At 45.8% G+C, this 15,926-nt stretch overlaps 1 protein-coding gene across 1 annotated transcript in view; it reads left to right on the top strand.

Annotated features, from left to right (window-relative positions):
* Nucleotides 1-15,926, top strand: part of LPXN (leupaxin) — a 294,439-nt gene that overhangs the window by 65,778 nt on the left and 212,735 nt on the right. Inside the window, exon 2 of the mRNA XM_085651802.1 lies at nucleotides 1,468-1,694. Coding sequence (XP_085507928.1) covers nucleotides 1,468-1,694 — 227 coding nt within the window. The remainder of the gene's footprint in view (nucleotides 1-1,467; nucleotides 1,695-15,926) is intronic.

Genomic DNA, 15,926 nt, shown 5'->3' with positions numbered 1-15,926 from the left:
TCCCCTATCTACCACCCCAACTCTTGGTATATCTCAGTGTCAGTCAACAGGGGCAAGGGGCGCTGCTTTTCCCACTTCATTTGGGTCTTCAACCTCTCACAATTCAGGTTCCTAAGTTACTGGGTCCTAGCCGCTGTGGTCATGCAGCCCAGTAGTACACAGTGCAGGCTCTACCAACTGCAAAGGGTTCTCTCCTCCAGATGGTTCTGCACTATAGGCAGTGATGTAGAAGCAGCTTCATCTGCTCCTCCCCTGTCATGCAGTCCAGTGCAGTATCACAAGGACACAGCCAATGGCCCACATGCGGCAATCCTCTGTGTATCTTCTGCACCACAGGCAATGACACTGCCCCGGCAGTGCTTCAGCAGTCACCATACCGGTCTGCCATATTGGGTTTTTCTATATTTTTAGGTGGGCCTCAAGTGTAGAATCCACTCAGTAGCCTCTTCCTCTGGCTGCCGTCCTCTCCATTCTGATCTCCACGCGCTCCGCTTCTCACTGCTGGTACTTGTGTCATTCTGTTGGCTATGGAAATTTATGATTTTGTAGGAGTATTGTTGCGCACAGCGGGGCAGCCATCTTGGGTGATGGCTATCTGGCAGCAACTACATTCATCAATTTATCCCTTAAGATGGTAGGTCACTTTATGGGAAGTTTACCTTGAGTTTCCATCAGATTACCAATTCTCCTCCTTAATATAGGTCTTGTTGCCATAGCTTGTTTCCTAATTCTTGAGCTTGATGATTGTCATCAGTCTGGATATAATGATCTGTGTTTCACACAATCAACAAAGGTACATTCAAGGACATCATTTTATACTGCGGCTGGACGAATAGATGCAACTGGTTATGCACTGAATCCCACTGTCAACACCAGGATCTCCTATTTTTTTAATGGCTATAAATCTTTGAAATTACTGCAATCTTCATGTAGTGAGGAGGTCAATACAAGAAGGTTGTAGTTAAGATGATTTATTCAAGCAGGTAACATGTAGAATAGTTCAGAACAACAAGTAGTTAAGTTGTGAAGGAGAGCCCCGCCAGGAGCAGCCTGCCTGCTGCTCAGCCCATGCTCAACTGTCACTTGACCTCTCTGTGTCCCAACATTCTGAGCCACATCAAGACTCTAACATTCTATTGAGCACAGAGGACAAGCACTGGCTGAGCAGTAGGTGTAAAATACATTACATTAACAAATGCAGATACTACATTTCACAATCCCACTCTGCTCTATGTTTCACTCAGCATCTGTAGCAACACAGTTTCCCCTGTTTTTCTTCTCTCTAGTCTACTCTCTTGCTCCTTTTTTCTTACGTCCACCTTTATCTATCTTGTTCACTTGGTTGTTTAATATTATTCTCATCCTTTCTGGATTAGCTCTTCCTGCCAGCTCCAAGAACCAACCTTCCTTTGTGATATCTTTGGATGTTCTTTTCAATTGTGTATTGACCTCTTCTCTCCCTTGCAGATGCCCTGCTGGAGGAACTAGAAAGAGTCACTCTTGACTTTGAGGACAGCACTGAAGACCACCCTACACCTGTGGTAACAAAAGGCGATTACGACATCCTTCCACTGAGCCGCAAAACAGAGGAAAAACAGCTGCTGCCTGAAGACAGGGATGGAAGGGAAGCAAGTCCTCAGCTGACTCTACCTCTACCATCTGTAGATTCACCGGAGAAGGATGTTGGAGACACAGTGAGTTGCAAGGGACATATTGAGGGACAGAGTGGGCTCTAACACTGTAGCAAAATCAAGGAAGGGTGTAGTGGACACAGTGAGTGTGTGGAGGGAATTCTGAGCGGGGGAGGGGAGTCTGCCATCTACTTCTAAAACCATGAAAGGGCATGATGGGCCCAGTGAGCAGGCAAAGGCCAGTCTGAGAGGAAAGACATGTATGGTGATGGGTGTGTCCAAAGGCCATTTGCAGTGAGTTCCTGGGTCTTGGACTCTGGCCACAGATTGTGGCCAAAAGCCTACTCATAAGATGAATAAGGCGGAGTAAAAACTACATCAGAATAATGTATGGATTGTAGCTCAGGAGTTAGCAGTTTTCTTGAATTTGAAACAGTATGGTGCTAATAGTAATGCTAGTTCTTGTGTGAAATTTTGTAATCTGGTGATTTGGAAACTAACAGCCAGATTCACAAGTTTAATTGAATTCCCAAAAAAACAGCTTCCTCACATCTTTCAAAAAGTAAAAGTAGCCACATTCATAATCATTTACAAATGCATACATGTACATATTGCAGATTTATGCATGTGTAAGTATCTTGGAAAAGTGCAGTTGCAAAAACTTTTCCCAGCACCAGTTTTGAAGGTATTCCCACTCTACTTATTGCTTCATATATATATACTTAAGCCCCCTACAGAAGTAAATCTCTGTTAGACCTGTCAGCCTTAGGGTGGTCTTCCCCCATAATTTTGGACTTTTCCTCAATAATTTTATCTAATTTTCACTGGCCTAGAACTCAGTGCACTTTACCACTGCTAACTAGAGGATGATGGACGGAATGCAGAAGTGTGAGACGGACCTAGCATGGAAGTATGGGCTGGACTTTTCCCATGAGGAGCAGGGTCAAGAATGATTTGCATGACTGGGTCCAAACTGGAATGGCATGGAGAGCAAAAAACAGATGGATTTAATTCAGATCTGTGACTGGGGTTGAAAGTTTGATTTGATCAGCATTCCGTCCATCATCTGTTCTTTTTGTATTTGTCGCCCTAAGTAGGATGGGAATGCCCAGACATGGGTCCCGTGCTTGCTATGTCACTGGATACAAGCTAGCCTGGCTGATGAGGAGTGATACCCCAAAAAAGGTCTGAGGTTGCTTGTTTCCAGTCAAGGGAGGACCTAGTCTGGCAGTTCGGGCTGGGCTTTTCCCATGGGTAGCAGGGTCAAGGCTGATTTGCATATGGCTGGGTCTAAACTGGAATGGCATGGCGAGCAAAAAAAAATGGATTCAACCCAGATCTGTGACGTGAAGTAAATGTTTAATTTATTCAGCATTCCGTCCATCATCTGTTCTTTTTGAATTTGTCACCCTAAGTAGGAAGAGTATACCTAGACGTGGGTCCCATGCTCGCTATTCAACCGTATTCAAGCTAGCCTGGCTGAAGAGGGGTGATACCCCGTAACTGCTCCCAGGATGCTTATTTCTGGTCCAGTGAGGACTTGGCTAACAGTTTGGGCTGGACTGTTCCCATGAGGAGCAGGGTAAGACTGATTTGCATATGGCTGCATCCAAACTGGAATAGCATGGCGTGCAAAAAATACAATGGATTTAACCAGGATCTGTGATTGGGGGTGAATGTTTGATTTGCTCAGCATTTCATCCTTCATTGGTTCTTTTTGCTGATATGGAGTTAGGTATAGAAAATCTCAAGTTACCTGTTCATATTTTGTTTTCAATATTTGTCATTGATATTGTGTCCCCTCAATATTCTGGTTCAATATTCAAGGTGCCCTTCTGCCTCAGGAAGGACAGAGGCCTCTCCAGGGTCATGAAGTTGCTCGGTTTGATAGTAGAAGGTTGCATTTAAGGATTTTCTTGGAAACCGTTATGACCTCATTCTATAAACATTTCCACTCCAGACTGATTGCTGTCTCAAGTCTGTAGATAAATAGGCCAAACTCCTTTCTTTGTCATTAAAAAAACAGAGTGAACAACTCTGCAAAATACGTACCCAGGGCTTTAAGTGGGATGAAAAAACTGGGAGGTCTCTTATAGAGGCGTGGCTGCTGTAAATAAGGGCGTGGCTTAAAACACTTAAGCTAAAAATCTGGGCTCAGCATAGGGTGCTTCCCCACTGGTATTTTGCTGCTTCTGTTCATTCATCCATATATATAACACAATAAGTAATATTACACTTACAACAAGCCAGGACTATTGGCTTTGTTCAATGGTTATAAGTTGCATAAGAGAAATACACAACAACTATCACTTCATTGTATATAATATTGAAAATGCTACTCGCTCTTGTGGGCGAGGTTGTGGTGTAAAGCTAGAGCAGACGACCTTTGAGCTGAGAAAACAGGTTCGAGCCTGACTTCCTGTGATTCAATAAATGAATATGCCCTTGTCTACTGTAACTGGTGCTCAAGAAAAGCGCTCCAAGTTTGCGCTATAAAAACATTTTTTTTAAAGTTTCTTTGAAGTTACAGCAATGGCAGTGACGGGTTGTAGTATTGCAGAGTTCGGGGTTGTTTTCACCCTGAGGGTAAAAATGGAGAGCCCAATAGGGACCCATCTCGGCACCTGCTTTTTAAACCAGCAGGACTCGGCCCACTTAAAGTCCTGCACTTACCCACCATTATGAGTGCTGTGGCAATTACTAATTGGTGCAAATGACGCTCAGAACCTGGGTCTTGGACTGCAAATTTCTCAATGGACCTGTGAATCGTCCCTTAGAAAAATCTCAAAGCAGTCCCTGATTTAAATTAGTCATTCGTTTGAAGAAGCAATGAATTGAAGATACCGTGAAAATGAAATAAAATGTGGAGCAATTAATGAAAACGAGTGGTCTTTGCTAGAACTAAAATGGCTGCTCCATTTTATGGTCATTGGCGTTATCATGACGATCTTGAATACCCAGAGTCCGTCAGAACTTTCTTGACGCTTTTCAACCTTATTCCACACACGTATGTGAAGAGGTTACGACTGAAGGCCTGCTGGTGGGAGGTAAGCCCTCACTCTGGACTCTGGACGGTCAGTGCTGCTGGCTGGCCAAGGAGTCACCTTTACAGGGAATGTCTATTGCAGGATATTTTGCAGAGGCCGACCCCTAAAGGGGGCCTCGAAGGCCGGCGCCATAACGGACGCCAGTGCCCTGGAAGGATCCGGTTTTAGCCGGCGGTTAGTGCCCCGAAGCAGAAGGGGCACGTCCATCGTGGCAAAACTCGCGCCAGGAAGTCGCCTGGCCAATGGGGAGGGGCCAGGTGAGGTTTGACCCTCCCCCCCAATAGCAGCAACCGCCCATTTAGGGCAGGAAAAAAGTGTGGGGGAATTATAAGACTCCGCTCCCCATACTGCAGCTCATCACTACATCGTGGAGCTGGGGAGTGGCGCAGAAGGATTTTCGAGTCCCACCCACACACACCTACGTACCAGCAGCATCACAGTGCTGGTGGATAAGAGAGGTACAACGGATGGTTATGGAAGCACACCGACAGGGCGGTGTGTAGAAGGAGAGCCACTCACTCTGGGATGCCATACGGCAGGGTGAGTAGGCTTGACAAAAGGGGGTCGCAAACGGAGACGGTGCTCGCAGCCCAGACCCAGCCAGACGGCAGAGCACAAAAAGAGACTAGCAAGGTAGCGAGTTGGGGCCTAACTCCGGGGAGAGGCTACCCCCCACACGCAATGGGGTGTGGAAACCAACAGAACAAGTTGGACCCCAAAAGTGGCAAGAAAGGAGAGACGCCTATAAGAGAGCGGAATAACGAACTGTCATGATGATTTACGATTCTATGATATGCAAAGGAGGTATGACAAGCAAATGATTTATGACCAAGAATGATGGATGACAAATGATTTACGACAAAGTATCACAAATAATTTATGGCATCCAAGTTATGGCTGTTCATGACACTAATGATTTATGGTACACAAATGATTTATGACACATGATGTACGATCCTATGATATGAAAATAAGTGATGAAAAACAAATGATTTATGACCGACAAATGATTTATGACAATTGATTTATGACAAGTGATGGTAAATATTTATGGCGCCCAATTTTAGAACTGTCATGGCACAAATGATTTATGACACACGGTTTGCGTATGACACACATAGCACAAATGATTTATGACCCTCAGTATGTGTATGACACATGATTTATGATAAGCCAGGATAATGTTTTATGACCCTGGCCACAAAAAATTATGCCCAGGGGACAGAAAAATTATTTTTTCATACAATGGTAATAAAACTGCGGCCAACAACGACCACAACAAACTACAACTCGTGTTGGCTGTGTTTTGGTAATACGTCTGCAAGGAAGTTGTCAGGCCATCCGTGAGTGGGCCTTGTGCGGGTGTTATGTTTGAGTCGTTCGCAGCTGTAAGGATGCTATTACGCTGCTTTGTTCCCTCGGTAATACGTCATTACGTCTGCCCTCCGTGAAGTGCCCTCAGAAACCAGCATACATTTTTGCAGGGCCAGACGTGCCGGTGTCTGGGACTTGAAGCTGTACAGGAAAAGCAGGACGTACTGTAAAAACCTGGGCGAAGGAAATGAGATAGAGAATGCACTGGCTTCGAGGAGCTTCAAGAGGCGATAGAAGGGTAAAGAAGTAACCAGGAGTCTGTATTCAATACATTTTCAGTTCGAAAGTAGCTTTATGAGTAATTTGGCTGTTAGTTTCGCTTTGTATACATAGGCAAATATATGACTGCTTCAGATTGATGACATCTGATGAAAGAATGTAAAGCTTTCATGGTTCTTAAGCTTAGCCAGTGGTTTCATGAGCAAGGTCCGTGCTTCTCGAATACACTTCTATTTCGTGTATCTCTTTACATATTGTAGCAAAGGGCATCTTTTATTCCCTGCACCACTACACGGTTTTGTTTATCAGGAGCCATTTCATATTGCAGTACTGGGCTACTCCTGTTCTTTGGTTCTTGAAATGCAAACCACGAAAGACTGTCAACCCAGAATAAGCCTTCAGTTCTTTGGACCTGTCGCATTATTTCAGGTTAAAGTTCAATATGATTTGGTTTTGCATTGTTTGCTGTAAGAAGGGACAGAGTCTTAATGGGTAGATTTCCTACCTCTTTCTTGTAAAAATCCTCACACCCCTCCCAGTTTTATGACTATTTGGACCTTCCATGTGATCACTGTTCAAACCGACGCATGAAAAGTCTTAGAAGGTGGTTCTTTGTAAAGGACTTAGGAGACGGATCTTCCTAGGGAAAGCACACACATTCTCTTGTGAGCATTTTAGATCGGACGGTGCCTCTCTCCAGTTAGGTGATGGAAGGAATGCTTGAATTATTCTCTGGCAATTGCTCGGGCTGCATCCCAGTCCATCATTTTTCATCTACCATGTCACCTCAGTTTGGACCCAGCTATATGCAAATCAGTCTTGACCCTGCTCCAATAGGAACAGTCCAGCCCACACTGCCAGGCGCAACCCTGAACCGGAACACAAGCAACTTAGGACTGGCTTCTTACAGCTTGTTGTGTCCATCTAGCCACAAATGAGATCCAGCAACGGACTCTTGGAGTGCACTTCTAAGGTGTAAGAGAGAGCAAGTGCCGTCCTTCAAAACTCATCTCAGGTCACAGACAGCAAGTCCAGTCTTTTCTGATCTTCTGCAGGTCCAGGAAGTATTCTGAAGAGGGTACCTTGGGTGCCATATTTATAGTTGTCACTATTTAGTGGGTGGAAGTAAATGCTCCCAAGCCCAGACTGTAAGAAATTGGGCTATTGGTTGAACGGAGTAGAAGCGCCATTCAGGCAACAACCACATTTCTTGTTAGGATGAGCCACAAAAATCACTAAATTAACCTGTACTTAACCCTTAGGTATCTTGCCACAAAGCAGTCAGCATAACTTAGAGGCAAATTGTAAAGTATCAATGCAGCACACAAACAGTAATAAAGTGAAAACACAACACAAGAAAATTCCCACACCTATTTAAAAAATACAGTCAATTTTATTCAATAAAATTATTTCAGAACAACAAAAATTCAATCAGTCAAACCCAGTGTAATATGGTATCTACACTCACCGGGAGCACAGGCGCGGATCAGGACGCCCCTCTCTCCAACGCGACGGTTGGCAGACTAGTAGTCGACCGACGACTACCGATGACGTCAGACGCCGACGAGGGGGAGGCAGTGAAGACAGACTCGGCGTTCGCGAAAGGAGGGCGCTCGGACGAAGAAGAAAACGCGGAGGAGACGAAAGACGACCCAGAACCCAAGATAGCGGAGGCGGCGGGCAGTGCAGAAGAAGAAGACCACGGGGGAAGCACCCCAGCCTAGCGGAAAGATGCCCTAGTATCCGGACGTCCCAGAGTGGAGGAGGACGCCCCGATACCCACCGCTGCGGTCCAGGAGGGCCGTTGCTCCAGGCAAGTGCACTGGACAGAAGTGTGGGGACGACTTATAGGGCGGGGTGGTAGGAAGAGGACAGGAGAAACCTGAAGCAAGGAAAAGAAGGGGGGAGAGTGGAGGAGGACACCGACTGTCGATCACTCACACACCTTGCCTTCACCAGGGTGACGCTTTAATTTCTTTTGTTGGTGACGGTGGCACTCTCAACGTCTGACAAGCAATCAGACTGACTACGTGTCCTGTATTTTCTGTTCTATTTTCTTTTTCGAGACAACGGTGCCAGTCCCACCCGAGAGAGATAAAGAAAGAGGAGAAATCACAAGAAGAAGCCACAAAAACCGGACAAAAGCAAGAGAGAGACATAACCGCCCCTAGGACAATCGCCTTGCTGCTTCTTGTCCAAACACCTTTTCCTTTATTGTTTTGTTTCTGCAGTTTGTTTTGGGACATTGTTCCTTTCCTAGCCTTCTCCTTGTCGTTTGCACCAATAAACCGTTCTTGAGGCGTGAACAACCTCAGAATAAATAAATCACCGGCTGCTGGACGTCCTTTAAACCCTCTTAGGAAAAGCCTCAATACAATACCCAAGATACACAAATGTAAAGTTGTGAGTAAAATAGCATCTAAGAGCAAAAAGCGCCATTTGCAGTCATCTAGTCGAGGTAGACTAGGGGAAAGTCACAAGTTCATGCTCACCGCGATGGAGAGTGTGTCGGACACAGGGACCAGGTTTGTCCCACTTAAAATTTACCTTCTGAGTCTGGTGCGCAGAGTTCTGTTTGTGTTTGAGGAGGTCACGGGGAGCAGGATGAGCATCTTAGTTGGTTTTCGCTGTAGCATGAAGAGAAGGTCAGGCGTCATGGATGGTCATCACTGTAGCTTTGTGTTGGCGGTCACTGCGGGCTGTTGTTGGTGTAGTACAAAGTGCAGGTCTTGCATTGCCTGTTGCCAAAGACTGTTGCCAGCGCGAAAAGAAGGTTTCACTGGAGCTTTTTGCTGTTGTTGCAAGTGGCTGAGTTTTTGGCATGAACTGTCCTTTTCACCGTCGCAAGGAGCCCAAACGTCAGGATTTTCATCTTTTCTTTGGAGGAGTACACTCTGATGCCAGCCAGGGGTCCAGGACCTGGAAAGGCACCTCTTGGTGGATCAGGGATTCACTCTTTCAGAAGCCAGCAGGTCTATTTTCAAGTCCAGGCAGGTGCAGTTGCAGCAGATCAGCTGGGCAGTTGAAGGAAGGCATCTGAAGCCTGCTCACACAGGAGGTCAGCCAACGCTCCCGTGGAATCACTCTGTTTAGCCTGGGGTAAAGTCAAGCAGGTCCAGTCTTCCTTCTCAGATAAACAGACCGTCCTTCAAGCAGGAAGGCGGTCCTCTGGCAGCAGGGCAGTCCTTCTTATGTAACGTCCGCAGGTCCGGGAGTGTTCTGATGGATGGGTCTGGAGATCCAATATTTACACATGTGCCAGCCACCGCGTGGAGGTACTCTCTGTCCTATGTTTTTATCTCGTTTTGGAATGTTCTTTTCCTTACCCTGTCAAGACTCCAAACTGTCTGGGTTTGGCAAAAGGAAGAGCAGGCCTGGTGTCACACTCCTTTGTGTACACAGGGGGTAGTGTAAGTGGGGCCGCTACAACCCCTCCCCAATCCTCCTGTCAGGGTGGCCCATCTGCCTACACCTAAGTCCTTTTATGTCGCTGACTGGAAGGAATACACAAACCCCAACAGCAGGGCCATTTACAATCATGTGACCCAGGACACTGGCAGAAGTCACATATGATTGGGTTTGGGACAAGAAAATTCCAACTTTCTAAAAGTGGCATTTTCAGAGTTGTGACTTAAAATCCGTCTTAACCATTAAAGAGGATTTCATATTATAATTCATTTGAGTGATATCTAAAGTTAGCAGCCATTCAATGCAATACACACTCGAGACCGGATAAATCATAAACTAATTTCTGAAACAAATCTGAAACATAATTTATATTAGCCCAATTTCAGTTTACAGGGTAGTGGAGCAGAGGTTGTAACCAGTGCTGGGAGACCCGTTGGGTAGCCATTCACTATATACATTTCTGTGAATAGAATACAATAAGGTAACCCGTTGTTAGTCAAAGGAAGAGATAGGTCTTAAAACAGCGAAAACGACTTTAGGAGCCTTTCACTGTCTGGACATGTAAACTTAAGTCCAGATGCCCTACTTTGTAACTAAAAGCACCCTGACCTATGATGTTTTAGGGCCTATCTCAGGGATGGTGCATGAGCATTAAAAAGGAAGGGTTAGGCCTAGGAAAATGTTTATTTTACAATGTTGAAATGGCAGATTAAAACTGCACTTCAGGCTCCATTGGCAGGTCCAAGACATGTTTGACAGTCCTACTGTAATAGGTGGCTCAATAGGGTGCAGGCTCACTAGTATTGCGTAGCTTGCAGGGCCCAGATATATGTATTACCATTTACTAGGGACTTACAAGTAAATCAAATATGGCAATTAGGTGTAGGCCAGTTTTACCATGTTTGAAAGAAAGAGCACACACACTTTAGCACTGGTTAGCAGTGGTAAAGTGCAGAGTTATAAGGCCAACAGAAACAAATTCAGCAAAGTAGGAGGAGTGTAAGCAAAAGGTTTGGGGGACTACCACACCGAGGATGTCATGTCTAACTCTGGCCTGACTACTTTTTCAGTAGCCTTCCGTTTGCCTTATTGCAAACAGGCCAATAACGCAATGTGTCAGAACAATTTCAAGATGACCAGAGTCTTCAGCCACATTAAACTTGAGCTCCGAGAGGGTGTGTAGGGGAATGTACGATGGAAATTACTAGTGTTCTCCCAAACCTAACACTAAAATCCAGATTGAAGAAGGCCCTGGTCTCACTACATAAACGTGACAGACAACTGGTAAGACAAAGTAGGGGCCTATAGAAACCAGACAGGTGATACACAAGAATTGTGATCTTGTCCTGTTTGATTCCTTACAATAGCACAACGGTTTTACATGTGCCTCAGACAGACCTTTCATGCAGAATTTGACATTGTTGTGCCAACAAGAGGATTCTCAGCTCCCACCTTGAATGTCCAGCTGAACTCAAAGGAGTCATTGTTGTCTATTCAGATTGACCAGTCAATAAAAGTGGCCCATTGTGTGGCTCCTGAAAACCAATCCACACATCATTAAAGGCCAAGGACTGGCTAGGCAGCTGCTGGAAGGTAACTTTAAAAGTAACTCCCCAAATATTTATTAAATGTTGTGTTATGTTAAAAAGATTTATAAAGCGCATGGCTGTCCCAGCAACGGGGCGTCCCAGCACTAACTGTCTAGTATAGTGGGAAGCAGGGGCAGCTTAGTGATTGGAGAATAGCCAAGTCTTCACACTCCTTATGAAAATCCAGTGATTGGAGATGCTACGGATAGAGAGAGGTAGAGAGTTCCAACGGGCAGGTTGCAGTGCCTACAACGAGCAGCCACCCGCTCTGGCCCTGCGTACCCGAGGCACTCGGGACAGATGCATATCCGCTGAGCGCAGGGCGCAGGTGGGTACATAAGGAGAGCACACAGTGCTCAAATCCCAGGGCAAAGGCCCAAAAAGATCTTATGGATGATACAGAGAACTTTAAAATAAATTCTCTGTTCCATTGACAGCCAGTGTAACTGACGGAGGAGGTCGGAGACGTGACAATGCTTTGGGAGTGCAAACAGAGTGCGGGCTGCAGCGTTCTGGGCCCGTTGGAGCCTTTTGATCACAGATTTGTTGGAACATAGGAGGAATGCATTGCAGTAGTTCAATCTAGCCATGACAGTAGATTGGATGATCAACTTCCGGGTGTGAGAATCGAAAAATCCTATGATAGGCTTTAGGCCACATAGCAATCCGAAACAGGTGCCTGCCTCTGATTTTGCATGTACCTCAAAGGAGAGGGCACTATCCACCCATACTCCCAGGTTATTGACCCCAAATTAAGCGGGGGGTGTACCAAGTGCAGGGGGCCACCACTGGCTGCCTCAGAGATGGGAGTCCCTGCCCACCAAGAGGACTTCAGATACGGTGGAATTCAATTGGAGGTAGTTGTTAGCTATCCATTCAGAGATAGCAGTTAGATCTTCTTGAAATTTCGCTGAGTCCTGGCTGATGTAACTAGAGAAGGAAAGCACCAGCTTAGTGCCATCCACATATGACACCAAAGAGATGTCCCGGGCTTTAGCTATCAAAGTCAAAGGTCGGATGTAGACATTAAATAAAGTAGGGCTCAAAGCTTAGCCCCAGGGGACACCACAGCATAGCGGGTGGGTAAGTGAGGAAAAAGGGGGACCGACGACTTGAAAGGTCAGGTCGGCCAGAAAAGATGAGAACCAAGAGAGGGCCTTGCCTTCGATGCTGATCTCCCTCAGCCGGTATAGCAAGATCTTATGGGAGACCGTGCCGAAGCCACGCTCAGATCAAGCAGAATCAGTGCTGAGGTTCTGCCCTCATCCAGAGAAGCCCGTAGCTGCTCCGTAACCTCCAGCAGAGCAGACTCGGTACTGTGTCAAGGCCCGAAGCCATTTTGAAATGGATACAGTATCGAAATAAATTCCAGGTGTTGGGTTAAGATAGTGTTGACATATGATTATAGAGAGAAAAGGGAGAAGAGCGATTGGATGGAAATTTAAAGGTTTGGGCACCTACAGTGTATAAAGACAGATTGATCAGCTCCAGACACTCAGGTAGGAGACATTGTTGGAATTTTATAAAAAGGTCAGAGGGACATCTGGAGACCCTAACTTTATCTTATCAACAGAGCTTCCAGGGGTTTGGGATAAATAGGAGAAAACTAAGAAAGGGAGTGGGTCTCAAGGCCAAAGGGCGGACTCCTCCAAGTTCAGGGAGATGTATTCCCAGGGCAGAAACTGCTGTAGATATGCTCAACCTTATTAATGAAAACTTTAGCCATTACTTTACACTGCAAGTTGGAAGATATGGTACCGTCATTGTCTGGAGGGTATTTTATCATATCTTTCAAGAGTGTAAAAATAGTTTTGGTAGGGATGCTACTAGTATTAATCATGTTGGCATTGTGTATGGCCCTAGTCTTGCGGACCAGTTTATGGTAGGCTTTAATCGCGTTTCTATACTGTGCTTTAGCTGTCAGGTCATAGGACCGTCTACAGGCCCATTCTAGGACCTTACAGTTCTTCCTTGCTAATGCTAATCAAACCAGGCATTGGCCCGCGCGTATTTGGGGAGGGGTTAGTTTGAGAGGGATGCAATTATCCAGTGCTTGAGTGATCCACCCCAGGAAGGATTTGTTGGCTGTTCTATATTAGCAGGCCTTTCTGGGAGCTGGGTGCTTAGGGCAGCTTTCAAGGCGGCAGGGTCCAGTTTGTGCCACGGACATTTAATCAAGGGGTTGCGATGAGGTTGTGATTTGGGGCCAACTAGCATTATCCGCAGGGAGATGAGGGAGTGGTTGGTCCAAGACATTGGACTGGAGGTTCGAGAAGACAGGGTCAAGGAGATGGCCAGCTAGGTGTGTCGGCCCCGGGACCAGTTGCAGCATTTGGCAGGCTTCCATATCCCCAAGGAGGTTGATGATGTCAGATGCCTCTTGTGACTCCTAGTGAAGGTTCAGCTCACCTAGAATGTTAAAATTGGCTGTCTGAAGAACTAATGTTGTGATGGCATTAGCTAGGTCTTCTCTAAACATTTTAGATGGGCCAGGAGGGCAGTAGATGAGTATCCCAGAGAATGTGAAATTGTCTGTCAGCACAATTTTAAAAAGTGCGCTTTCACAATCAGAAATATCTTTTTGGATAAGGCTACAAGGGATGGCAACTTTGTGTATGATTGCAATGCCCCTCCCTCTCCCAGTTGCTCTATTCAGGTTGTTCATGGCGTACCCGGTGGGAAGGGCCATCTGGGTTCCCCATTCAGTCGGGCTTTCAATATATTTTTAAAATATTCTTTGAATGACATTTGTAGCCGACTCCTGTCAAAAGTTACTGATTAAAGTTTATAATGTGTATTTTGACATTTACTAGGATACAGCTACAGTGTTGAAATGAATTTTGTACAATAAAGAAAGCTACTGTGGAGGTTTCCATACTGAGGCCTTTTGATACCTCATGAAAGTCATTATCGGGCCAGATTGCAGTAATGTGGAAATTACAGGGATGATTTTCACTGAGGGGTTCTTGGTAACATCACTCTGAACCCTGAGGTGAAAAACATCCCTTTAATTAACTATTTACCTATCTATATTTTTTTGCAATGCATGGCTCCTAAAAACATCTGCCCCTTCTTTCAACAACTACAAAGGGGAGAGGCGTAATGGGTGAGCCAGACATAACATGGCCTCTCTTTCATGTCTCTTTCATGTCCAAAATGTAAAAAACAAAAAAGAAAATACCTGGCCTCTTGCAACCCACCCCACCCACTCTCTGTGCCTGTCCTTGAGAAGCAGCACTCTATGGTCTCCAGAGTTGCTCTGACAGACTCTCTGGAAAGCCCAGCAATAGCAGCCTGGAATTCCTTTATGGCGCGGCAACAACTGTTGCTATGGCCTAGCAGTGCGTTACTGGATTTGAAACCAGTTATTTGTAGATTGCGTACACAAGGTGCACAAGGCACGATATGGCGGGGGCTCTGTGGACTGTCAGGACAGGTTCAGGCTCTATACTTCCCCGCGAGACCTCCGATCGGCCAATCTTGGCCTTATTTGTATCTTCAGACATAGACGGGCCAGATGGGGTGGTCGCTCCTTTTCCAGCTGTGCAATCCAACTATGGAACAAACTACCAGTGGCCTTGCGACTTCAGCCGAATCTCTCCTCTTTCAGGAAAGCCCTGAAATCCCGGCTGTTTAACCTTGAGTAGCTATCAGCCCATCATTTCGCCTTACTTACACACTCCAGCGCCAAGACGCCATTGGCATTCGAGCGCTTAATAAACATCTTTATACTTATACTTATATTTATACAAAACCCAGTTGAAAGAGTCCAGCAATTAAGTAAGCAGAGTATCGACCTTATGGTCACTTTGGGCAATAAGCACATTAGACAGGCCAGCTGGGGTAAAAATCCCTTTATTGGACAGGCATGCAGCTTTCGTATTTTACAACAATATAGATAAAGCCTCACTAATACAAAATCAAGTCTAACCCCCTGACCCCGGCCCTAATTGATTCCCCACAAAAACACCCCCAACATTGTTCTACCAAGCCTACTCCCCAACCCCTTTCTTTCGTCCCCTGCCTTCCTCCTCCCTCATTCCTCACTCATCTGTTTCCCTCTGTCCTAAGCTACTCCGAATGTCCCAACCCTTCCTGCCTGTCTCTATCTCATCCAAATCTGCCACCTGTCCAAGTGACAAAGGAAATAGGCTAAGCGTCAATTCAAGGCCTACCAAAAACCCCTGGATTGAGATTATAAAAAGGGGGAGGGTGGGAGATAAAGCAATTTAAAGGGGTTCCTACTTCTACTCCTCTACCTGACTGGGCTACAACGCGCTCAGCGGTCGCGTTCTAAAGCAAGCGCCCACGCGCCACCAATCAGCTGCATCTGCCTGTAGTACTGTACTATGAGCCCGAAGCTGCCCGGTGGTGGACATTCTGTGAATGCCACCCCAAGAGCCCTCATCGTCCAAAAAGCACATTAGACAGACCATTTGGGGTAAAAGGCCGCTTTATTGGACAGACATGCAGCTTTCTTATTTAACAACAATATGGATAAGGCCTCAGTAATACAAAATCAAGTCTAAAACCCCCCTCCCCTAAGTGAGTCCCCACAAAAACTTCCCCAACATTGTTCTAACAAGCCTCCTCCCCACCCCTTTCTTTCGTCCCCTGCCTTCCTCCTGCGTCATTCCTCACTCATCTGTTTCCCTCTA

The sequence above is a fragment of the Triturus cristatus genome, chromosome 4_1 (assembly GCF_964204655.1).
Source record: "Triturus cristatus chromosome 4_1, aTriCri1.1, whole genome shotgun sequence".
Lineage (NCBI taxonomy): Eukaryota > Metazoa > Chordata > Amphibia > Caudata > Salamandridae > Triturus > Triturus cristatus.
This window is presented reverse-complemented; position numbering and strand designations above follow the sequence as displayed.